At 60.6% G+C, this 24,312-nt stretch overlaps 2 protein-coding genes and 1 non-coding gene across 7 annotated transcripts; all 3 read left to right on the forward strand.

Annotated features, from left to right (window-relative positions):
• The first annotated feature begins 95 nt into the window (after positions 1-95).
• On the forward strand, positions 96-2,904 carry NAT14 (N-acetyltransferase 14 (putative)). 3 transcript variants are annotated; one of them, XM_070450347.1, is made up of 3 exons: positions 96-202; positions 881-995; positions 1,787-2,904. In XM_070450347.1, exons 2-3 carry the CDS (start codon positions 924-926, stop codon positions 2,333-2,335), a joined length of 621 nt encoding a protein of 206 aa, XP_070306448.1. In that variant the 5' UTR covers positions 96-202; positions 881-923; the 3' UTR covers positions 2,336-2,904. The 3 variants fall into 3 exon arrangements, with proteins under 3 accessions (XP_070306448.1, XP_070306447.1, XP_020768467.1); XM_070450346.1 differs by lacking the exon at positions 96-202 and adding an exon at positions 266-389; XM_020912808.2 differs by lacking the exon at positions 96-202 and adding an exon at positions 389-475.
• An 85-nt stretch (positions 2,905-2,989) lies between these two features.
• On the forward strand, positions 2,990-24,012 carry SSC5D (scavenger receptor cysteine rich family member with 5 domains). Of its 3 annotated transcripts, XM_070450340.1 has the most exons (14): positions 2,990-3,838; positions 4,317-4,343; positions 4,609-4,917; positions 5,521-5,640; positions 5,819-5,932; positions 6,280-6,588; positions 8,039-8,356; positions 8,606-8,782; positions 9,003-9,320; positions 11,364-11,942; positions 12,020-12,337; positions 12,514-12,681; positions 17,663-17,818; positions 21,867-24,012. In XM_070450340.1, exons 1-14 carry the CDS (start codon positions 3,814-3,816, stop codon positions 23,933-23,935), a joined length of 5,007 nt encoding a protein of 1,668 aa, XP_070306441.1. In that variant the 5' UTR covers positions 2,990-3,813; the 3' UTR covers positions 23,936-24,012. The 3 variants fall into 3 exon arrangements, with proteins under 3 accessions (XP_070306441.1, XP_070306439.1, XP_070306440.1); XM_070450338.1 differs by having other exon boundaries at positions 4,317-4,917; XM_070450339.1 differs by lacking the exon at positions 2,990-3,838 and having other exon boundaries at positions 3,991-4,917; positions 12,023-12,337.
• LOC139030142 (U6 spliceosomal RNA) lies at positions 20,398-20,504 on the forward strand. The gene has a single exon (XR_011482448.1). It is a non-coding gene; the product is annotated as a U6 spliceosomal RNA (small nuclear RNA).
• Positions 24,013-24,312: the final 300 nt, after the last annotated feature.

Below are 24,312 nucleotides of genomic sequence, written 5' to 3' on the forward strand. Positions count from 1 at the left end.
TGGATGGCGGAAATGCGTATCCCGACTGTCACTGACAACCCGGGTGGGCAGTTTGGGAACCTGTGGGTCCGAGATGCTGTCGCGGCCGCGCCCGCGGAAGCCCGGGAGCCAGTGGGAATCAAGCCGCCTTCGCGGCCCCACCCCCGCGCTCAGGTCGCTTAGCAACCAGGGGCCGTCGGGAAGCCGGCGGGGCGCGCGCTGGGTAAGCCCCGCTGCCCGCCCCCGGCTCGGTCCAAAGCTCCAGGCCCTTCCGTCCGGCCCCCTCCCCTGCCAGCGTCCTGCACGCCCCGCTCTCCCCGCCGCTCCTCTCGGCTCTTAACCCGTCCGGGCAGACGCTTGGCAACGGTTGCTAAGGCCGAGAGCAGGCCCGCCCCGCCCCCAGTGCGCGGGTCTGACGTCACTTCCGCCGGCGACCCCTCCCCGACCCGGCCCCCCCGCCCCCCGCACCTTGTCAAAAGCTGAGCGACCCACAGAGGTGTCTGCAAGTCCTCATTACTGCGACAGGCGCTGCTCGGGGGCGGCCGGGGGGCAGAGGCGCTCTGGGCGCTGGGGGCGGGGAGCGCGGTCTTTTCCCTGGCTGGGGGGTTCACTCACCCCCATGGCAGCCGCGGGGCCTGGAGGCAGCGCGGTGTTGGCAGATGTTGGCGGGCACCAGGGTTTTAGGCGTGGGTCGCCAAATACTGCCGGGGCGGGCTTCACCCGAGAGGCTTTCGGAAGGTCGCTGATTGACCGGGAAGCCTGTCGTGTCTTGGCCCTCGCCTAGAGGCCGCTAGCATCCCGCGTCCTGACCTGGACACGCTGCCGCTGGTGGCCCGCAGCTCTGGGGCGCTTTGGGGGGCAAGAGGTGCCCTCCTGACACTGACCTGCTTGTTTTCGCCAGGTGCACGCCTGCTCCTTTGGGGGCGCGCGACCTGGGGGCTGCCATGGCCCCCAGCCACCTGTCGGTGCGGGAGATGAGGGAAGATGAGAAACCCTTAGTGCTGGAGATGCTGAAGGTGAGAGCCATTAGCAGCGCCACCGAGCCCGGGGGCGTGGGACCGAGGGTACCACTCGGGGTGGGGGGCGGGACCCTAGAGAGCCCGGGAGGGGGTGGGGACAGAATGGGGGCACCAATGAGCTTGGGAGGGGCGGGGACAGAATGAGGGGCACCAGGGAGCCCGGGAGGGGGCGGGGTGGCATTCCGAGTGGGTTCAGCCACCCTCCTGAGCCAGCGGTAACCATGGAGAGCAATCTTTTGCTCCTAAGACTCTTCCAGTCTTGGACCCTCCTGTCTCTAGTGCCTTCTCCCTAACCTGGGGATGGAGAATGGTTTTGTGTGTGTGTGTGTGTGTGTGTGTGTGTGGCCATGCCACATGGCACGCAGGATGTTAGTGTTCCCCCACCATGGATCCAAGCCGTGCCCCTCGCAGTACAAGCCCTTCCATCTTCCCACTTCCCCTCAGCCCTATGACCCAGCCTCCTACTCCTCCGAGCCTGGCCCTTGAGAACCTCGAGGCCCCTTCCAGCTTCCTCTCTTGGTGGGGCTGCTCCTCTGTCCAGACTCCTGTGGTGCCTCACGCCTGCAACTCCACTGAACCCGGAGCGCCCACCATTCCTAATTCACCCGCTCCCTCATTCAGAGCCCAGTGTGCCAGCCAGCAGGTGTGTTCACGCCGTGGCACGCCTGCCACAAGCCCTGGCTCACTGCTGTCCCCTCCGATCGCTCCCACCCGGGCAGGGCCTGCCTCCGCCCCCACTGCCTGCTGCCCCCGGGAGCTTCCATGCTGACTGCCCCTCCTGCCTGCAGGCTGGTGTGAAGGACACGGAGAACCGCGTGGCCCTTCATGCGCTGACCCGGCCGCCGGCCCTGCTCCTCCTGGCTGCGGCCAGCAGCGGCCTTCGCTTCGTCCTGGCCTCCTTTGCCCTGGCCCTCCTCCTGCCCGTGTTCCTGGCTGTGGCGGCCATGAAGCTGGGCCTGCGGGCCCGCTGGGGCTCGCTGCCCCCGCCGGGCGGCCTCGGGGGGCCCTGGGTGGCAGTGCGGGGCTCAGGGGACGTGTGCGGGGTCCTGGCCCTAGCCCCAGGCTCCGGTGCTGGGGACGGGGCCCGGGTCACCCGCCTCTCAGTGTCCCGCTGGCACCGCCGCCGAGGCGTCGGCAGGCGCCTGCTGGCCTTTGCCGAGGCCCGGGCGCGAGCCTGGGCCGGCGGCATGGGGGAGCCCCGGGCGCGCCTCGTGGTCCCGGTGGCCGTGGCGGCGTGGGGTGTGGCCGGGCTGCTGGAGGGCTGTGGCTACCAGGCCGAGGGGAGCTGGGGCTGCATGGGCTACACGCTGGTGCGGGAGTTCAGCAAGGAACTGTGACTCCACCCCCGGGAGGGAGGGCAGGCAGCACTCAGCACCCACTGTGTGCAGGCACTTCCACACCTTCCCTCCCTGAACCCCCACCCACCCAGGGCCCAGCAGAGGGCAAGAGACCCTGCCACAGCCTGACACCCATCCCTAGTGTTTGAACTTCTTAGAGAGGTCAACCCGTCCAAGCCCTGCCTCAGATTCTGTCTGCACTGAGAAATCTCTTTGTCTGTCTGCCAAGCCTGTGTCGCTTGCGCTATGACATGTGGTAGGAGAGGAAGCCAAGCAAGTATGCCCCACACCCGGGCTAGGACTGGGGCAGGGACAAGGGCCACCCCCACCCCAGGGCAGTGGGTGGGGGGCGATGCCCTTGCTTGCAGGGGGTGCGGCTGTGGAGGCAGAAGGGGCTGAGTGAAGCCTCTGCAGGGGAGGGTTGTCTGCCTGGAGAGAGCCCCAGGGAGGGGGTGGTGGGCACAGGGTTGCCCGGCCAGCCCCCCTCCCCAGGAAGGTGGGAGCCCAGAGGGGCAGCCAGACCCATCTGGTTTTTTACACCCGTTTGTTAATAAAGCCTGTAACCGCTGCGCGCCCGTTTCTCTCTGATGCCTTTTCCAGTCTGCCTCTGCACTCACTTCTGTCTGGCCCCTCCTTCACGAGGTTGACAGTAATTGTTGGGGGGGGGAGTGTGCTGGACTGGGGGCAGGGGAGGCAATGAGCTCAGGCAGCCCAGCTCCCTGCCAGCCCTCTGACTCACGCTCCCCATTACCGAATTTTTTCCGCCTCACAGCTGCTTAGTGCAGAGAGAGGGAAAGAGTGCGTTCCTGTGTGTGTGCGTGTGTGTGTCTGCAGTCTCCTTCCCCCACCCAAGTCTTGATACTTGGCCCTCTTGACCCCTGACCCCAGTTTTCTCGGGAGACACCCAGGGGGCTGATGACTTCTGCCCACAAATCCACCAGGGGGAATGGAGTCTCTCTGTCTCCTTTCCCAGTCCAGGAAGTCCTTCCTGGTGTCTGCCTGCAAGCTCTCTTGCTGCACCAGGTCCCCAACCCCGGCAGCTGATGTGAGCCCACCCTCAAAGCCCTCTGCTTCCGGCACGCCACCCTGGTGGGATAGAAGAGGCAGATGGGTGGGCGCCCCTGTCGGGATCCTCCCCTGCAGCCTGCCGCCCCCCAAGCCTCTCTGAGCTCAGCACTCCTGGCCAGCCGGCTGTCTCCTGTGTGGGTGACTGCAGTTGGACACCCTCCCTCCCGCCCGCCACCGCCCTCCTCCCCAGGCCTCAGCAGCTGGCCAGCCCCCTCCCCGCCCCGCTCCTGTCCCCTGCTGCCTCCTCGGCAGCCTTTCTTCCTCCTGCAGAGCGTCCAGCCCCCGCCTGCTCCTCCCCGGGTCCAGGGCGCCTCAGGCAGGCGCTCCCCTCCCTCCCGCGTCGGCCGTCCCCTCCTCCCTGCTCCTGCTCCCGTCCGCTTCCACCCTGTCCCCACCCTGACTCTGCAAACATGAGGGTCCTGGCCTGCCTCCTTGGTGAGTGACCCTTCCCCTCCTCCGGGACTCAGGGGCCCAGGCCCGGCCCTCTGACCCCGAGCTGGCCCACTGCAAAGCCTCTGTTCCAGGGCCCCATCCCTGTGGCTTGGTGCCGGGCGGGGGTGGGGGGGTGGGGGGCGGGCACAGGACATCTGGCTGCCTCTGATTCTCCAGGGACCCGGCCTCAGGCACCCTGGGTCCCACCCTCTCAGGAGACCCCAGGACTTCCTCTCCCCTCCATGAGCCCTGACCCTGCAAAGTGGGGGTTCACCCATCATTCACCTTTAGCCAGGCCCCCAGGGGGGAGCGCCAAGGGCCTGGCCCCCTGCCCAGACCTGAGGCCTCCGGGCTCCGCCCATCCCAAGGACCTGAGCCTTGGCCAGGCGCTGGGCCCGAGTCCTCCTTCCCGGCGGCAGGGTTTCTGGTTCAGAGGAGCGAGGAGGACCTCACTGCCTCACTCCTCCAACCTCCCTTCCAGTGGCTCTGATGGGGACCCAGGCTGTTGGTAAGTGGCCTCAAACACTTCTCCCGTCGGCTCGCTCAGCTCCAGGCCCTCCCCATGCCTGGCCCAGGCTCACCCTCCCTTGGACCCTGGCCACCCGCATGTGCCCACGACCCCCACAGCACTTCCGCAGGACCACGCGGTCACCCAGCCTCCTGCTTCCTAAGGGGCTCCTGGTCACGCCCCTGCAGGACAGCCCCCAGCCCCTGTCCTCCCTGCCGGCCCCGGGATCTGCAAGGTGTCACAGCCTCTCCTCTGTCCCACGCAGAGCGGCTGCGTCTGGCCGACGGGCCCCACGGGTGCGCCGGCCGCCTGGAGGTGTGGCATGGCGGGCGCTGGGGCACTGTGTGTGACGACGGCTGGGACCTGCGGGACGCTGCCGTGGCCTGCCGGGAGCTGGGCTGCGGGGGTGCGCTGGCCGCCCCTGGGGGCGCCTTCTTCGGGGAGGGCGCAGGCCCCGTGTGGCTGAGCGAACTGGCCTGCCGGGGTGGGGAGCGACAGCTGGGCCTCTGCCCCCACCGGGGCTGGAAGGCTCACATCTGCTCACACGAGGAGGACGCTGGGGTCGTCTGTGCAGGTAAGGGGTCCTCAACCTCCTCAATGCCCAGGGACCCTCAGCCCAGTAAGTCTGAGCATCCAGAAGTCCAGACACCCTACCCCTGCCTCACTCGGGGCCTGCCCTCTCCATAGCACTGGGGTGTTGGACGTCAGGGATATCAAAGAACATCCTCCAAACTATTTGGAAGAACTTTAAGACTGATAAAGCTAGCAGCTCTGTAAAGAACAACTATGAAGTTTATCATGAACTCACACGGGGAACTCATACAGACAGAATGGATCAGGCAGGTGGCGAGCCAGAGTTATTTATTTGCACGTGTGCTTCCCACCACCTAAAGAGGTGCAGGAAGACTTCCAGGGGCCAGAGCTGGTCTGCACAGACTGGAACTGGGGGTTGTCCCTCCCCTCAGGGGGTCTCCTGACTATTATTCTTCATGGGCCACTTATCAACTATGTCAGCAAAAACCATCTGTTTTCACAGAGAAGGCAAGGGTAAAAACTGATAGGGAACCTACTTGGCTTGGGTGAAACTCAGCCACGCCGGGTGGGGTGGGGCAGCCCAGGCCTGAGACGGGCCCACAGGAGGGAGTGTGCCCTCCAGCCACATGCTGCTGTCCCCAAGGCCAGCGTGGGACGGACTCCAGGGACCGCGACGACCCACCTTCAGTCCTGGATGGGGACCCCTGGCCGGGGCTGGCAGGGGAGCTGAGCCCCAGCTCTGAGGAGCCCCCGGTGACGCCTGGTGAGCCCCCGCCCATGCTGTCTCCTGCAGTGAGGGAGAAGGGACAGAGGCCCGACTCCTCCACCCTCCCCGCGGCCCCCGCGATGCCCCCTTCAGACCCTTGGAGGCTCTCAGAACTGACCTGCAGCCCCAGATTCAGCTCCCAACCCCCCCCCCCACTGTCCCCCTCCTCACCCAGCCCCCCGCCCAGCTGGGACCTCCCAGAACGGCTCCCGGAAGAAGAGCCCCCGGCCACCCAAGCTGGCCAAGTCCACCAGGGCCCCAGTGCTGACTGCTGGAGCCCCCCGCCAGGGTAAGTCCGAGGCAGGCCTTCCATCTGTAACAACTCCAGAAGGGGTCAGGCCCTAGGCCCCCCGGACCAAACTGGGGACCCCCAGGTGCAGGGTAGGGGGACACCGCGTCCCCAGGGATTCAGTCAGGCCCAGGCTCCCCGCCTGGTCAGTAGACCTGGGTGTCCACTCCCGGCAGGCCCCCAGGCCCCCTGCCCTGTCCAGACCCTGACTTTTTGCCACTGGCCGGCTGGCAGGCTGATCTCAGGCCCCTGACACCTTGGGGCCTCCGTCTTCCCAGACTGAAAACGAGGGTGTACCAGCCGCCTCCGTGAGGCCCCTCACAGTGCCCCCTCCCCCCGCCCCGCAGAGCGGCTGCGCCTGGTCTCCGGACCCCACGGGTGCGCCGGCCGCCTGGAGGTGTGGCACGGCGGGCGCTGGGGCACCGTGTGCGATGACGGCTGGGACCTGCGGGACGCCGCCGTGGCCTGCCGGGAGCTGGGCTGCGGGGGCGCGCTGGCCGCCCCCGGGGGGGCCCGGTTCGGCCCTGGCGCGGGGCCCGTGTGGATGGACGACGTGGGGTGCGGAGGCGGAGAGCAGACCCTAAGAGACTGTCCCCGAAGCCCGTGGGGCCGGAGTAACTGCGACCACAGTGAGGACGCAGGACTAGTATGCACCGGTATGTGCGCCTCCCGCGGGCCACGCCCCTCCCGCGGGCGGGCCACGCCTCCATACCACTCACCTAAAGGTGTCCAGCCCCCTTCCCTCCTTCCTCTTTTCCTTCTTCCCTCCCTCCTCTTTCCTCCCGACACCCACACTCATTCAGCCCCATGCACGCGGGCACTGACCCAGACCTCGCTCTCCCAACTTGGGAGTCCTCGCGCTGCGGGACGAGGACGCAGCCGGCAAAGGGCGCGCCGGCGCACAGATGTGGGGTGGGCAAGTTGAAGGACCCACTGGAGGCAAACATCCGCCCACCCACCCCGGCAGGGGGCTGCTGCTGCTAAGTCGCAGGGGCCAGGAAATGCTTCAGGGAGTGGGTGGGAACTGGGAGAGGGAGCTGAGAGCCGCTCTGAGCCGCATCCCCACCCACACTGCCCCACCCTTCCCAGATGGAGCAGAGGCTCCACCAGAGCCTGACATCCAGCCGGTGGCACAGAGGGATGATGTGGGGGTCTGGCGTAGTGGGTGTGGTGGGGGTGGAGACCAGGGCGACACAGGTCGGGGACCCGGAGGCGTGAGGTTGGCCCCTCTGTGGGCTGTACCGTGGGGGCCGAGCTGTGGCCTCCGAAGCCTGGAAGGTCAGCCCAGGCTCCCCAGGGCGGTTAAGCTCCGGCGAGAAGTTGTGAACCCCATCGAGGGGCTGGGAGCTTGGTGTCTTACCTCCATCTCTGCTCCTTGGGGTGGGCCTTGCGGGAGCTCTGCACATGCAGCTGGGTGATGCAGGCCAGGGGTGTGGTACCCACTCTGGTCTGTCCCCTTTAGACACTGACTGGGGGTTGGAGATGGACTCCACACTGCGCAGAGCCGACCCTGCTCTCAGGCCACAAACACCTAACAGAAATGCCCCCAAACCTCTAGCCTGGCTCTCAGCCCCACTGCTAGGGTGACAGGGGCAGGGTCTGCAGGCCTTTCGGGGGTGGGGGCTGCCGGCGTCTGGGGTGGAGCGGGGAGAGGCCGCTGGACATCCTACGTGCTCAGGACAGCACCCGTGTCGGGGGAGCTGAGGCTGAGAAGCCCTGCCCTGCAGGCCTGGGGAAGGCAGCTGGGGCATGGGGACCTGCTTGGGAAGGTGGGAGCGGGCGTCGCAGGTGGGCCCTGGGCTCTCCTCTGGGGAGGCAGGGGCGTGCCGGGGCGGTGGATGGAGCAGAGCTGGACCCTTGCAGCAAGACTTGGGCCTGGAGCAGAGCAGTGAGAGCTGGGGGCTCCTGTGTATTTTCCTGAGGTACCCCCCAGCGCCCGCACCCCGTCCATCCAGATGGCCCGTCTCAAAGCCTCCTCCTCACTGGTGAGGGTGGAGGGTCTGCTCTGCAGCCCCGTGCCTAGGCCCGCTCCCCCATCCTCGCTGCCGCAGTCCCTGCCTGTCCACTGCAGTCTCCCTCCTCTCTGCTCCCCCCCACCATGTCCAGGCCCGGCCCCCCGGCTGCGTCTGGCCGACGGGCCCCACGGGTGCGCCGGCCGCCTGGAGGTGTGGCATGGTGGGCGCTGGGGCACCGTGTGTGATGACGGCTGGGACCTGCGGGACGCCGCTGTGGCCTGCCGGGAGCTGGGCTGCGGGGGCGCGCTGGCCGCCCCTGGGGGTGCCTTCTTCGGGGAGGGCGCGGGGCCCATCCTGCTAGATGACCTGCGCTGTCGGGGGAACGAGACGGCTTTGCGGTTCTGTCCGGCGCGGCCCTGGGGCCAGCACGACTGTCACCACCGGGAGGACGCCGGGGCCGTGTGTGACGGTGAGGGCGGCCCCGGGGAGAGGCCAGGGAGGGAGGCCTGGGGGGCTTCGCCCAGAGTGGCGAGAGCTGGGGGCACTGTGTGTCTTTGGAGGGTTCTCCCAGGTGTCTGCACTCCTTCTGTCCAGGTGGCCCACCTGCCCCGTTCATGCTCACCTGTGAATCCCCCCCATGGTGGTCCTGGGCTGGTGGTCGGGGAGCCGCCCGCCATGAGCAGGGGCTGGTGGTCACCTCTTCCCTCCCGCGCCCCAGGTATGCCTCTCGGGTATGTCCCTCCCACGGCCCCAGCAGCGGGCAGCAACAGCTCGGGGCCCAGGGGGGCCGCATCCAGGCCCCCGCCCCCCATGGTGAGCCAGGCCCCGCGGACGCCCGGAGTCTCAGCTCCGCCCGCCCTCCCGACCGCCCTTCAGGAGCCTGGGCCGGACGCTGGTGAGCCCCCTGTCCTCCCCTGAACCCCAAGTGTGGGGCTGAGCGTAGGTTTCCTGCCCTCCGCCTCCCACAGCCACCCGGGCGCCCCCTCCCTGCTCAGAGGACAGAGGGGAGGAGAGCACAGAGCATCTGGACCAGCTGGGGTCTCCTCCTGGGTGAATGCATGGAGTGAAGACGGAGGATGGCCTGCCTCGAATTCTCTGTGTTCCCCCCACGCCAGGGTCCCCCCAGCTACGCCTGGTGGCGGGGCCCAGCAGGTGCTCGGGCCGGCTGGAGGTGTGGCATGCCGGACGCTGGGGCACTGTGTGTGACGATGGCTGGGACCTGCGCGATGCGGCCGTGGTCTGCCGGGAGCTGGGCTGTGGGGGGCCGCGGCAACCGGACCCCACCGCTGGCCGCTTCGGCTGGGGTGCCGGCCCCATCTGGCTGGATGATGTGAAGTGCGCAGGGACTGAGGCTGCCCTCACCGACTGCCCCGCCGCTCCCTGGGGGAAGCACAACTGTGCCCACAACGAGGACGTTGGAGTCACCTGCACGGGTGAGGAGGCCTTGCCGTCTGCTGGTCCCTGGACGGCTTCTTGGAGGATGGAACAGGAGCTGACATTGGCACTAACCTTGACTGAGTGCCTGCCTCCTAACCCCTGCCAGGGGAGGGCTGTTTTCACACAAGTGACCCCATTCACACCTCAGGATAAGTCCAAACTGATGGACGTTATGCCCACGTGAGGGACTTCCCAGGAGGTGCGGTGGTAAAGAATCCGCCTGCCAATGCAGGAGATGCCGTTCCATCCCTGGGTTGGGAAGATCCTCTGGAGAAGGAAATGGCAGCCCACTCCAGTATTCTTGCCAGGGAAATCCCATGGACAGAGGAGCCTGGTGGGCTGCAGTCCATGGGGTTGTAAACATTCAGACACAGCTGAGCAACTGAGTGTGTGCGTGCGCACACACATACACACATGCATGCACGTGCACACACACCAGTTTTACTGATGAAGTTGTTAGTGTCAGTTGCTTGGTTGTTTCCAACTCTTTGCAACCCCATGGACTGTGGCCCACCAGGCTCCTCTGTCCGTGGGATTCTCCAGGCAAGAGTACTGGAGTGGGTTGCCATGCCCTCCTCCAAGGGATCTTCCCAACCCAGGGAGGGAACCCAGGTCTCCCACATTGCTGGCAGATTCTCTACCATCAGCAGGGAAGCCTGGTGATGATACTGCAGCACAGACAGGTTGAGTAACTTGCCCAAGGTCACACAGCTACTAAGAGGCACAACTGGGATCCTTCCTCCTCTCCTTCCTACCAAGAATCATGGGGTCTCCCTCCTGGAGGGGAGCTCTGTCCTCCCTGAGATGAAAGGAAGCAGGCACAGGGGCACCGAGAGATGGCGAGAAGCCAGTGTGGTGGAGGGCCAGCTGAAGCGAGCTCAGCCTTGGCCCATGCCCTCTCACATGCCCTTGTTTCATCCAGCGGCAGACTCTGAGCCGGGTCCCGAGGACTCAGAGCACGAGGAATGCAGCCCAGGCCTCCGAGAGGCCCGAGGCTTACTGAGGGACAGAGAATCGAGCCTGTGTGACACGTTGTCACTCGGGAGGTTCTCCAAGACCACCCTCAGGTTCCACAGTTTTCTAGAAAGACTCACAACGGTCAGAGAAGATGTCAGACTCAGGAGCAGGGTTTCCTGCAGCGGAAGGGCCCAGATTCACATCACAAGGGAGGAGGCAGCTGGGGCGGGGTCCAGGAGAGACCCTTGTGAAGCCTCCTCTCCCAGGGGAGGGGTGCAGACAGCACTTAATCCGCGCCCCCCTTCCCCGTCCCCGGCAAAGACACGTGATCATGCACGTGATGTGTTGCCAGCCAGGGATGCTCTCCCAGCTGGAGGCAGAGCTGGATCCCCCCATGTGGCTGGTGGCCCATGGGTGCTCGCGAGCCACACTGTTAGCAGAGATGACCTGGCTGGTCCCGGGCCCCCAGGCGAGCAACACACTCCAACCAGGCAGGACGCTGCCAGGGTTGGGAGGGCCCCCTGCCTCCAGCAGCTGGGGATAAAGGGCCAGACCCCTCTGTGGGCCAGACTGACCCTCGTCCTGCACCACTCACCCTCAGCATCACCTGCGGCGTCTGCCACTTTCCCTGTGCTACCCAGAAAGATGTTGGGTGAGCCGTGGAGGCTGGGAGCCCAAAGCTGGGGTGCTTTCCCTCTTTCCCTCTCCTCTCCAAGGCCCCGGGAGCCACTGAAGGGTTTTGAGCTGGGGAGTGACCTGGTGCCATGCTGGAGGGGTGGTGACCAGTCAGCGGGTACAGGAGAAGGGCAGCGGCTGGGTAGATAGGATGGGTCAGGGTGAGGGGGCGAAGGTGGGCAGGCAGCTCAGAACCGCAAGTGCTCAGAGGCAGGATGGGGCCGCTGTGGCCACAGAGTGCTCCGGGCCCGGCATAGGGCCTGGCTCATAGGAGAGACTCGGATGCCACCTGTGGTGAGGCTGAGTACAGGTGGCCGCCTGCAGGGGGAGACAGGAGAAGGCGGGGCCTGGCCAGGGACCTCACGGTGTCTGCTGTCTCCCCTGCCGCCTCCCCCCCGCATCTCCAGGAACCCCCGGCCTGGACTCCATCTCAGACCCCTTCAGTTGGAGCTGGATCCCCAGCCTGGGCAGAGACCCGGATGCCTGGCTCCCAGGGGAGCTGGCCACCAAGCCCTCTGCAAGGCGGACCCCCAGCGTCCCCGAGAAAACCACCACCAAGGCCCCAGGGAAGATGCCCAAAAGCACCAAGAAGTGGGTGACCAAGAACGCAAAGAGACCGACCACTCAGCCCCTGGCGATGCCAACCACTAAGCACTCCAGGGTCCTAGGCACCCAGAGTCCCCCAGAACTGACTTCACGGACAACCACCTCCAGCACCCCGGCCACGGGGGCCTCCCAAAGACTCACTTCCGAGTTTACCACCAGGCTGACCACGGAGGCCCCCCACAGGCTGACCTCGCACACCACCGCGACTCGGACTTCTCGAGCCCCCCGGGAACGGACCTCTAAGACTGTGGCAACACCCACCACCCAGGGCCCCCGATTAGTGACCTCCGAGGCCACCGCGGAGCCATCCGCTGAGCTCCCAGGACAAGGTTCTCCAGAGTCATCCACGGACCCGGCGCCCTCCCCCACCAGTGCAGCAGGTGAGCAGAGGAATGACAAGGGTGAGGCTGGCCCTGGGGACCCCCGCTGACCCCTCCTGATCCGGGCCTCCCACCAGCAGGCCCGTTCCGGGTTCGCCTGGCGGACGGGCCCAACCGGTGTGCCGGGCGGCTGGAGGTGTGGCATGCCGGACGCTGGGGGACGGTCTGTGATGACGGCTGGGACCTGCGGGACGGCATGGTGGCCTGCTGGGAGCTGGGTTGCGGGAGGATCCGGCCTCGAGTGGGCAAAACCCACTACGGCCCCGGCACCGGGCCCATCTGGCTGGACGACGTGGGCTGCAAGGGCAGCGAGTCCTCGCTGAGCGACTGCCCCGCCCGGGCGTGGGGACAGCACAACTGCGACCACGAGGAGGACGTGGGGCTCACCTGCACCGGTACGGGGGTGGGGTGTGGGGCGGGGGACGTCACCTGCACCGGTACTGGGGGTGGGGCACAGAGCGGGGCGCAGGGCCCCGAGTCGCGCCAGGAGATCCCGGCAAGGACCTCGGGAGCAGCAGTGGCAAGGACCCCTGAGTCGGCTCGGGCTCTCCCCTCCCCTCTTCCTCCCCAGGCTACGCAGACGAGGAGGACTATCCCCCCTGGACCTGGGACCCCACCTCGGGGGAGGACCTGGCCAAGGGGACCACCGCTGCAGGGGTGCCCGGACACACCCTCTCCCGGGAAACAACGGGGAGCCCAGGGGCCCCCGCCCCAGCAACGAGGCGCCTTCCGAGCACAGGTGAGGGGCAGGCATGGGGTGGGGAGGGGTGTCTCCCTGCCGGGCTTCCTAAAAGATCCTCCTGAATGAGCTGATCCGGGTCTCCGAGGCCGCAGGCAGGTTTTCCTGGGCTCCAGAGATGCTAAGAACTTTCCCTCCCTGGGCTCGTGTGTAACTGTCCTACAAGAACCTAGAAGCGGAGATCCCTTCCTCTGCCCCGCCCTGAGTCTCAGAATCAAGCCAGGCTCAGCAGAGCCCGGCCCCCAGTCCTCCTGCAGACCTTCTGGGGCCTCCAGGAATCAACCTTGATGTCAAAGCCCGTGTTCCTGGAGCCAGAGCCTCCGCAGAAGTTCCCCAGTCCCCACACGGAGGCACACGCCGTCACCACGCCGCCGCCCCACCCCAGCCCCTCAAGCCTCTTCTCCCAGCGCATGCTCTGGTCTGGGCGGGGCTGAAGCTCGGAGGCGGGCTGGTAGGGGGCCCACAGCTCCAGCCCCTGCTGCCCCATGGCCTCTGTCTCCCTGTGCCTGTTTTCCTTCTTCCATCTGTGTGGTCACACTCGGGGCCTTGACCGGCTCAGATGGTGTGTGTGTGTGTGTGTGATCACTTCCATTCTGCTCAGTCTCTCTTGATCCCTCTCTAGTCTTTCTTTTTTCAACTTCTCACCCTCCGCATCTCGATCACTCTTTTTTCTTTTTCACCGACCATGTCTCTTTCTCGTCACCTTTCTCATTTTCTTTCCTCATCAAGTTCATGTCCCACCATTTCTGTTTCTCTCCGCCCTCCCCCACCTCGGTCAGCTTCTCTTTATCCCCGCCCCGGGTCTGGCTCTTTCCTTCCGTTTCTCACTGCCCGCCCTCCCGGCTGTCTCTCCCTCTATTTCTCGGCCAGTCTCTCCTCATGTCTCCTGTGTCCTCCCCCTCCTCCTGTCATTTTCAGCGTCTCACGCTCAGCTTCTCTGTTCCTCATCCTGCTTTCTGCGGTCAGTTTTATCTTCTCAGCTCCGTGTCTGTCTTCCTCCTCTCCTCTGTCTCCCCCTCCTCGTCTCTATCGCTCATCGGCCTCTCACCATTTTTCTCACTTTTTCTTTCCTTGTCAAGGCCACGCTTCATCACTCCTGTCTCTCTCAGTCTCTCTCTCTCTCCCCCGCCTTCCTTTCTCTTTCACTCCACGCCCAGCCTCCTCGCTGTTTCCCATCCGACCCCGCGACCCCGCGGCCCGCGGCCGCTTCTCCCCTCTTCCCTCCTCCGTGTCTTCGTCCTTCTCGCCGACCCTCCGTCCCTCCGCTTCCCACGGGCCGGCTGCCTCGCCCGGCTCTCCCGGCCCCTCCCCTCCCCTAGGTGTCGCGTGCTTTGCTCGCTCCGCGCGGGATCCCGCCTTTTTCGCGCGTTCAGCAAGCATGCGCACTCCGCAGGCCTCAGCGAGAGAGGCGGGGCCTCGGCTGCAGGGGCGGGGGAGGGGGAACGTCAATGGCCCAGCGCCATGTGACGTCACAGGCGCTGGTACGCCTCCTGATTGGCCAGCTGGCTCACGCCCGCAGCTATAAAAGCGTGAAGCGTGCTATAGTTCCCCTGCCGCCCGGGTCGGTGTTCTGCTTGGGTGTCGTGCTTCCGGCGGAGGGACGGGGCGGGGGCGCTTAGCTGGCCTTGGAGCCGCCGAGATTTGGGCTGTGGGGCACTGGACTCGTGACTTAGGGCTCAGTTTCCAGCGGTGATGCTCTTCCGTGCCGTGTGGCCAGGATTCCAGAGCCTTTGGTCTCTGCAGCCGGACGCCGCCTCCCTGTCTCGTCGCGCCCCCTCGCGGCGGAGACGGTCGGAGGCTGGGCACCCGCAGCTTTTAGGGCGGCCGTGTCCGGGCCTCTGAGAGCGCACCTGTTCCTGGTGGGGGAGAGCGGGTGTGTGAGCACAGATAAGTACGAAACTAGGCACTGCGCGATGGAAATCCCGGGGGTCATATGTGCAACCTTAGTACTGGGAAGAGGGGCAGGGTTGGGTAGGGAGAGGTGGAAAAAACAGAAATTCTGTCATTAGCAAGGGGGCCTTGAAAAAAATGACTCCGCTTCATTGAGCCGCAATTCCTTCGAAAAAAAACAAAGCCGCAGCTCCAGGGTCCCTGGAAAGAGTCAAGGACAGTGCCAGGAACACATGCCATTAACTGGGTGACATAAGTCCTGAATCCCATGGGTAGAGAAGCCTGGCGGGCTACAGTCCATGGGGTCACAAAGAGTCGAACGCAACTGAGCGACTAACACTTTCACACTTTCATAGGTCCTGGTGTTGCCCTTGTGTTTCAGGTGGGAGGGAGGGGAATGAGGCTCGGGGAAGTTGAACTCAGGAGCCGCGGCTGAGATCCATTTTAAACGATTTCGCACACAGTTTGCTTGTTGTACTGGGGAATTACTGAAGTCATTACAAGTGTGAATTCTGGAGTCTGGCTGCCAGGCTTCCAGCTGTGACTACACTGGAATTAGAACAAGGGGTTGGGTGACCTCAGGTCCCAATTCAACGAGCAAAATGTGTGTGAAATCACTTAAAACCGCAATGCACTGCTTGTTAGAGTTATTTACCGTAAATGAACAACAGCTGTAGAGTCCCAGGAACACAGCGATTATTTCTAGTAGAGCAGTGGGGAAAAGCTCGCAGAGGAGATGGCATCCTTTCCACCAGGAGACTGCATGAGGAAGGGGCTTCTCTGAGCAGCAAAGACGTGAGCTGAGAACATTGCATTGCCAGTTGAGGACACATCATCTCCGCTAGACTTTTAGCTATCTCAGGTTTAGCTATGTCAGTTTCTATTGTTGCCATACCACCACCACACATTTGGGGTTTAAGACAACACAAGCTTATTATTTTGCAGTTCTAGAGGTTAGAAGCCCTGCTGGGGTCTCTCACTAGTTGAAATCAAAGATGGCAGGGCTGTAAGCCTTCTGAGGCTGAAGGGAAAGATTGTTCCCTGTACCTTTTCTAGCTTCTAGAGGCTCCCATATTCTTTGGTGCACGGCCCCCTCCTCCATCTTCAAAGTCAGCAATGTTGTATCTCTGTGGTCCTTTTTTTAATCTTTATATATTTGTCACTACAGTGAGGATTTGTGTGTGTTAGTCACTCAGTTGTGTCCAACTCTTTGTGACCCCATGGACTAGAGGGACCCCATAGCCCACTAGGCTCCTCTTGCCTGGAGTGGGTTGCCATTCCTTTCTCCATGGGATCTTCCCGACCTAGGGATTGAACCCATGTCTCCTGCACTGGAAGGCAGATTCTTTACCACTGAGCCATCAGGGAAACTCACATCTGGGATAGATTCTCTAAGAATAAGGATTTGTGTGATTAGATTGGGTCCCCTTGGGTTAATACAGGATAAACCCTTCATTTCAAGGACTGGACCCTTAGTTTGCAAAGTCTTTGCCATGAAAGGTAACATATTCACAGCTTCTGAGGGTTAGAGCTTGGCCATCTGTGGGGAGCATTAGTCTGTCTTCCATGGGATCTATGTTGAATGAATGAATGAACAAACAATTGCGAGTTCGCCGTGTAGGTCTACAGAGAGTACACAGGTGAAGATGGAAGCTTATGAAGGTTAAATTCTCTTTCCATTCATTTGAAGCAATTTCTTGAGGCTTCCTGGGTGATGGAGTTTGAAGACACAGGCATTAGTTCATGCCTCAGATGATTGCTGTGTGGCAGGCATGAGTCCCAACCCCTCGGAACATGGATGGACAGAGAAAGAGAGGGGAAAGGGGTGTGTGTGAAGAATTGTCATTTAAAATGGAATGGTCAAGAGATGACTTACTAGGGAAATGCCAGTTAAGTGACAGGCTCGAGAGGTCGGGGGCACTCCCCTGCTGGTCCAGTGGTTTAGACTTGGCGCTGCCAATGCAGGGGGCAAGGGTTCAGTCCCTGGTTAGGCGACTTAGATCCCACCTGCCATGCAGTGCAGTCAAAAATAAATAAAGTGAAAGGAAAAAGGAAAAAAAGAAGGGGAAAGCCATGCAAATACTTGGTTGGAGAGTGTTCCGTAAAGTGCAGTCAGCATGCACGTGGAAAGGCCATGAGGAGGGAGTGTGCTCAGCTGGTTCGAGACACAGCAGTGAGGTCGGTGGGGCAGAAGTGGAGTGCTTGGTGGGGGTGGCAGCAGGGGTGAGGTCTGTGGTCCATTGTAAAGATGTCAGCTGTGATGGGCAGCCTGGAGAGGGAGCTAAAGGTGCTTTCTGGGCAGAGGGGTCAGCATGTGCAAAGACCCTGTGGTGGGGTCTAGAGAGAAGAACACGGATCCCAGCCTGGCTGGAGTGGAGTGAGCCAGGCAGTGGGAGTGACCAGGGGTGAGGCCAGCCTCGGGCTTTATTTCGTTCTGCCCCCACAGGGAAAGAGGTCTCCATTCAGAACCAGGTAGGCCTGCTGGATCTGAAGCCAGTGTTGCTCCTTAGCTGTGTGACCTTAGGAAAACTCCTTGCCTTCTCTGGGCTTCAGGTTGGTCATCTGCAGGGAACCTGCAGCTTCTTTGCCCACCAGCTCCCCACTAGCTGCCAAAAATTAACATGTCTTTCAGCGGCAAGGATGTGGGATAAAGGCGGGCCTGAGGATCTGCACCCACTTATGAGGGCAGCTGGACAATGTCTAGAGAGATGGATGCTGCTCTGGCAGCTCAGTGGTGAAGAATCTGCCTGCCAGTGCCACCTGTGCCCCAGCGTCCTCTGTGCTGCGGGGCAGACTCCTACCAGGGAGGCCCTGCAGGTCCCCTTTTCTCAGTGTATGTTTTAATGAAAAAAATCAAATCGATCACACACTAATGAACCACGAACGAGCATGCAGCCATTTCTTAGAACACATTTCGAGAACACACAGACCCAGGGAGCATGCCTGCCCTTGGTGGGTTGATATTTTAACAGGAAAAGCAGTTCCTATTTGTGTTCTTCTTGATGGAGTTCTCCTAAAACCTGGCATCCTGGGAAGAAAGCCTCAGAACACAGGGACAGGGATTACTTGGTTCTCTCTATTTTCTCTCAAGGTGACAAGGGTTGTCGTGAGCCTTCCCAGACGGGGGACACACCTTCAGGAGGAGTCCCGGCCAAGGAGACCCCCACTGCAGCCACGCCTGGCCCCCCTGGCACCACCAGGAGCTCAGGCCACCCCTCTCTAGCTCCCAGGCTCCGTGGGGACACAGGTGAGGCATGTGGCTGGGGGGAGCGGGGCCAGGGTGTTTGTGGGGTGGGCTGGAGAGGTGGTGGAGAAGGGAATGGCAACCCACTCCAGTATTCTTGCCTGGGAAATCCCATGGACAGAGGGGCCCCGAGGGCTACAGTCCACGAGGTCATAAAGATTCAAGCACAACTCAGCAGCTAAATAGCAACAACAGAATGGAGAGGTGGATTGCAGATTTCCCTGTGGTGACCCAGCTCTCACCCCAGAAAGACCAGGCAGAAATATATCCTGAATATATTTCTGTCGACACCAGTGGTCTTCAACTGGGATAACTAGCAACACGTGAAGGCATTTCAGGTTGTCACGGCTGGGAGTGGGGAGGCTAGTGGTCCTTGGTGGGTGGAGGCCAGGCTGCTATTACACACCCTCCAGCACACAAGCAACCCCCCACCACAAAGAACCGGTCAGCCCCACATGTCGACAGGGCCGAAGTGGAGAAACCCTCACCTGTACCATGTTCGTCACTCTGACAAATCAACCAAAGAATGACAGGAAATCCTGTAAGAGAATGGGGGGAAAGGTACAAACAGGCAATGTGCAGACGAGGAAGCCCACATGCTCAAAAGTATGTCTGGAAATGCTCACGCTCATAATGAGTCAGAAAATTCAAATGAAAACTGACAAGTGTGGGAAAAAAATGGAAAGGTCGATAATACCAGTTGTGGGTGTGGGTGTGGGGAGACAGGTATCCCCACTGGATAGAGCAATCAATAAAAGCAACCTAGAGCTGTTCAGTGAAATTAAATATGATTATACATTACCATCCAGCAACCCTGCTCCTAGATCTGTTTGTTGTTGTCGTTCAGACACTAAGTCGTGTCTGACTCTTTGTGACCCCATGGACTGCAGCATGCCAGTTCTCCCGGTCCTTCACTATCTCCCGGAGTTTGCTCAAACTGATGTTCATTGAGTCAGTGAGGCCATCCAACCATCTCATCCTCTGTCACCCCCTTCTCTTGCCTTCAATCTTTCCTAGCATCAGGGTCTTTTCCAATGGGTCGGCTCTTCGCATCCAGAGAAATTCTTTCACAGGCTTACAAAGGAATATGTGTGAGGATGTATTAGGGAACGGGAGGCAAGTTAAGTGTCCAAGAGAAGGGTAAGGAAGAAGAGAAATGGTTACACCTGATGGAGTTCTATGCAGTGGCTCAAGCAATGGCAGGCTGTATACACAGCAACACACATAGGTACTAACAACATGATACTGAGAAGTCCAGAAACAGAATGAGATTTCCAGCAGAATGTTATTTGCAGAAATTAAAAGCACAAACCCTAAAATATACATACACTTTTATATTAACATGAAAACATCTATGCATTCTATATTGTTTAAGACCACACATGAAACACATTAGACTGGAGGTTCCTATGGGAGAAGATGAGGGGAATGCAGATTCGGGTTAAAGAGAAGAAAAAACAAGAGGAGACATTGCAGGAACTATTGATGACAATGTACAAGGGAGTATGATTAGCTTAACTATTCCTTGGGTCTAAAAAATTAAGTCAATACCTCTCTAGGTATCTGAGCCCCTGTGAACACAAACCAAGCTGAGATTCTTGAAATGATAACTAGGAACCATTAACATTTATGGAGCAATATATCATATGTCAGGCACTATTCTGTGCACTTTATGTGTACTAGTCTTTAACATTTATATATGTTAATCCTTGTAGCAGCCACATGAGGCCTAATGAGTGATGTAGGTGCTATAATTGTGCCCATTTCACATATGAGAGAAACTGAGGCACAGATATCAATGCCTATGGCAATATAAGTAATGATGAGAATGCTTATTGCCTGCTTGGCATTGCGTAAGTGCTCTGTGCATGCACAGGCTCTCTGAACCCTCATGATTATAGGGGAGATACATGGAGTGTCTGTGGTTTACAGAAGGGGAAGAAACTGAGATTCAAGGCAGTTAAGTCATTTGTCCACAGTTACCCAGCTAGGAAGCAGCGGATCTGGGGTCTAAATCAGGGTGGCCTGGCTGGAGGCCAAACCCTTTACTTAACTGTTCCTCTGACCCTGCAGGGGGACATGATGCACCTCAGGGACCCTGCAGAAAAGTGGAATTCAGTCAAGCTGTGATATTCAATATGGTAGCTACCAACACAGGCAGCTGTTTAAGTTAATCAAAACCTTGAAAAAGGAAGGACCTACTGTTTAGCACATGAAACTATACTCACTATTTTGTAATAACCTACATGAGAAAATTAGAGCTTCCCTGGTGGCTCAGACTATAAAGAATCTGCCTGCAATGCAGGAGACCCAGGTTTGATCCCTGGGTTGGAAAGATTCCCTGGAGAAGTGAATGGTTAACCACTCCAGTATTCTTGCCTGGAGAATTCCCTGGACAGAAGAGGCTTGCAGGGTACAGTCCATGAGGTCACAAAGAGTCGGACATGACTAAGCGACAAACACTATATGAGAAAATAATCTGAAAAAGAATATATGTTTATCGATGGCTGAATCACTTTGCTGTACACCTGAAACTAATGCAACATTGTAAGTCAACTATACTTGAATTTTAAAAAATTACAGTGCTTGCTTCCGCAGCACATATACTAAAGTTGGAACCATACAGAGAAGATTAGCATGGCTCCTGTGCAAGGATGACATGCAAATTTGTGAAGTATTCCATACTTTTTTGTTGTTTAAAAAAATTTACAAAATATTTACAAAATTTGCAAAAAGAAATCCATTCAAAGTAAAAAAAGAAAAAAAAGTTGAGAACTTCCCTGGTGATGTAGTGGATGAGAATTCACCTGCCAATGCAGCGGACACGGGTTTGATCCCTAGTCCAGAAAGATTACACACAGAGCAACTAAGTCGCAGAGCAACTAAGCCTGACTGCAACAGCTATGGAGGTCAGCACTCTAGAGCCCGAGAGCCACATGTACTGAAGCCCAGGTGCCCTGGAGCCTGTGCTCCCCAACAAGAGAAGCCGCACAAAGCAACGAAGACCCAGTGTAGCCAAAATAAAAATGTTAAAAATTGAAAAAGGAAACATTTGGTTCCTTAGTTGAACCACATTTCAAGTCCTCAGAAGCCACAGGTGACCAGCGGCTACCATACTGGCCAGCACAGAACATTCCCAGCCCTGAGAAAGTGACACTTACTGGCCCAGACTCTGGACGCAGAGGACTTGGGCTCAGACTTTGTCTTATAACCGTCAAACTGTGTCAGGCAAATTACTTGCCCTCTTGGCCTGATTTCCCTCATCTGTCAAAAGAGGTTAAAAATCACATTCACCTGGAAGCAGGGCCCGGAAGAGGGGAAGGTTTCTCCTATTCAGGCCTAAAATTTGGGGGCATTCCAAGCATTTTGTAATGAAGATAAAATCTTAATACCATAGGTTAAAAAAATAGAAACGAATGCAAAAACAATCCACGATGAAGTAAATAAAATTTTAACTTAAGTTGGATCTGACAGCCAATTACAGGGGGGATTCCAGTGAGGTAGTCCGGATCCTGCCTTGAATTAAAATTTTAACTTTTTGTTCATTGTGGATCTTTCGCATTAGTTTTGATTGTTTAAAAATAGGGCAAAAAGATACTGGTCTTGATTTACTTGATTCCGACCTCTCCTACATTCCCTCCGAGCACCTCCCATGCCCTTCGCCTCTTTATCTCCCTTCGCCCCATCTCTGCCCTTCCGCCCCCTCTTGCATCCCGTACCCCGGCCTGCATTCCCCTGCCTCCCTCCCGCATCCTCCCACACCCCCTGCGCACACCTACCCCCGACCATCCTGCATCCCGGGGAACCCCTCCGTGTCCCCCTCTCCCCGCGCGCCCATCCCCGCATCCTCCAGAGGAGAGGACGCCAGGTGGCGCTTGGAGACATCCGAGCATGCGGGGAGGTGGGGCACTAGGGCCGGGTGAAGTCTGCCGGCGACCCGTGACGTCGCAAGGCCCCGCGCCTCCCCATTGGCCGCACCATCTGGAGGGCGGGGCGCGCTGCGGGGTGGGCGGGGCGGCCTGACCTCGGCCGTCTGTCTTTCCTCCGCCAGGCTCCCCGAGGAGACCGTGGCCAGAGCGCCGGCTGCGGCCCACGACGGCCAGGACCGCGCCCGCCGCCCCTTCACCAGCCCCCTCCGCTGCGCCGGGGTCCGCCAGACCTCCGCTGACGTCCGCCAGACCTCCGCTGACGTCCGCCTCCGCACCGCCGCTCACCCGCACGGCGGCCTCAACGCCAGAGGCTACCCCTGACGCGCCCTCCGCGGTGCCACCCAGCCCGGCCGCGGCCTCTCGGGGGAGCACCCACCGCACCTCGACGAGCCCCAGCCTTACCGGGCCCTCCCATGACGCCGCCGCGGCTCCCGCGCCGACCTCTGGGCTTTCGCCCACCCCACCGCCCACCGCGCCCAAGGAGCTCACCTCAGACCCCTCTGCGCCGGCGGCGGCGACCCGCCTCTCCCCTACCTCAGGGCTGATCCCGGAGCTGGACAGAGCCCCAGGCCGGGGCACGTCTCCACAGCCCAGCTCAGTTCCAGAACCTTCCAGTTCCCCAGACCGATCCACAGGGCCTCACCCCACCACGGCCCCGTACTCCACCATGACCCCTCACCCCGCGGTGACCTCTCACACCACCACGGCCCCGTACTCCACCATGACCTCTCACCCCGCAGCGACCTCTCACCCCACCACGGCCCCGTACTTCACCATGACCTCTCACCCCGCAGCGACCTCTCACCCCACCACGGCCCCGTACTTCACCATGACCTCTCACCCCGCAGCGACCTCTCACCCCACCACGGCCCCGTACTCCACCATGACCTCTCACCCCGCAGCGACCTCTCACCCCACCACGGCCCCGTACTTCACCATGACCTCTCACCCCGCAGCGACCTCTCACCCCACCACCATCCAGTACTCCACCATGACCTCTCACCATGCAGTGACCTCTCACCCCACCACGGCCCCATACTCCACCATGACCTCTCACCCCGCAGCGACCTCTCACCCCACTACTACCCTTTACCCCACCGCAACCCCTCGCGCCACCACGACCCCTTATCCCACCACGACCCCTCACCCTACAGTGACCTCTCACCCCACTACTGCCCTTTACCCCACCTCAACTCCTCACGCCACCACGACCCCTTATCCCACCACCACTCCCCAGTCTACCTCAACCCCTCACCCCACCACGACCCCCGCTCCCATCACTACTGCTCAGTCCACCACAACCTCTCACCCCACCACGACCTTTCACCCCATCATGACCCCTCACCCCGCCACCATCCCTCACCCCACCACAACCCCTCACGCCGCCACAACCCCTCACCCCACCACGACCCCTCACCCCATCACCACCCCTTACCCTGCCACAACCCCTCACCTCACTACCACTACTTACCGCTCCATGACACCTGACCTCACCTCAGCCCCTGTGGTCACTGCCAAGTCCATTCTAACTTCCTTGGAAACAGAACCTCCCTCTCCCTCTCCAGTGAAGCCCAGCCTGCACCCCCAGTTGACCTTCACGGGGCCCCATCACCCCTCCACATCTCCAGCCTCGGAGTCTAGCCTGTCTCCTGTCCCAGGCATGGATATACTGTCCACTGAGAACTTCAAGCCAGCCACAAGCCAGAGCCCCCAAGTAACCTCTCCACCTACCCAGACTCCACCCTCAGCCCCTGACTCCACTGTGACCCCTGTGGGGTCATCTGGGGACCATCTGACTCCTATGGCCCACCCCTTGGATCAGCCGCCCCCTGACCACCTCTCCCTTGGGCCAGCTCCCAGTCCGAGCTCAGGCCCTCTGGGCCCGTGTGAGGTCCCAGTGCCACCTGTGAGGGTCATGGCTTGTGAGCCGCCTGCCCTGGTAGAGCTGGTGGCCGCTGTGAGGGACGTGGGCAGCCAGCTGCAGAGGCTGAACCAGGCCCTGGAGCGAGATCAACAGGAGCGTCGAGCCCTGGGACTGGGCTTGACCCAGCTGGTGGAGGCCGCCCAGGGTCTGGGGCAGCTGGGTGAGGTTGTGAAGAGACTGGCAGAGGTGGCCTGGCCCCCCACCACACCTGTCCCAACCACCACCACCCCTGAGTGGGAAGAGAGGCCTCTGCGGGGAGATGTGTGACCATATCGGAGGGACTTAAGCCACTCCCAGACAACAACAACAACAAAGGAAAACCAAAGTATCTACTTAAACACAAAGTGTGAATGATGTTTCTGGGGCACTGGGGGAGGTGGAATCACAAGACCGATCTGTTTGTGAACGCCTCAGGCACCACACGAGGCGATGAAGGTGACCGTAATGGTGATGATGGTCATGAAGGCAGTGGTGACAGCTATCCTGAAGGCATGATCGTCATGGTGATAATTATGGTGGCAATGACGGTCATGAAGATCATGGCGATAGCTGTTGTGATGGTGATGTGATGACGATGATGGAAGTGGTCATGGGGATGATGCTGCTGAGGGTGAAGACGATCGTGGTGGTGACGGTGGTGATGA

This window comes from Odocoileus virginianus, chromosome 20 (assembly GCF_023699985.2).
Source record: "Odocoileus virginianus isolate 20LAN1187 ecotype Illinois chromosome 20, Ovbor_1.2, whole genome shotgun sequence".
In the NCBI taxonomy this organism is placed as follows: domain Eukaryota; kingdom Metazoa; phylum Chordata; class Mammalia; order Artiodactyla; family Cervidae; genus Odocoileus; species Odocoileus virginianus.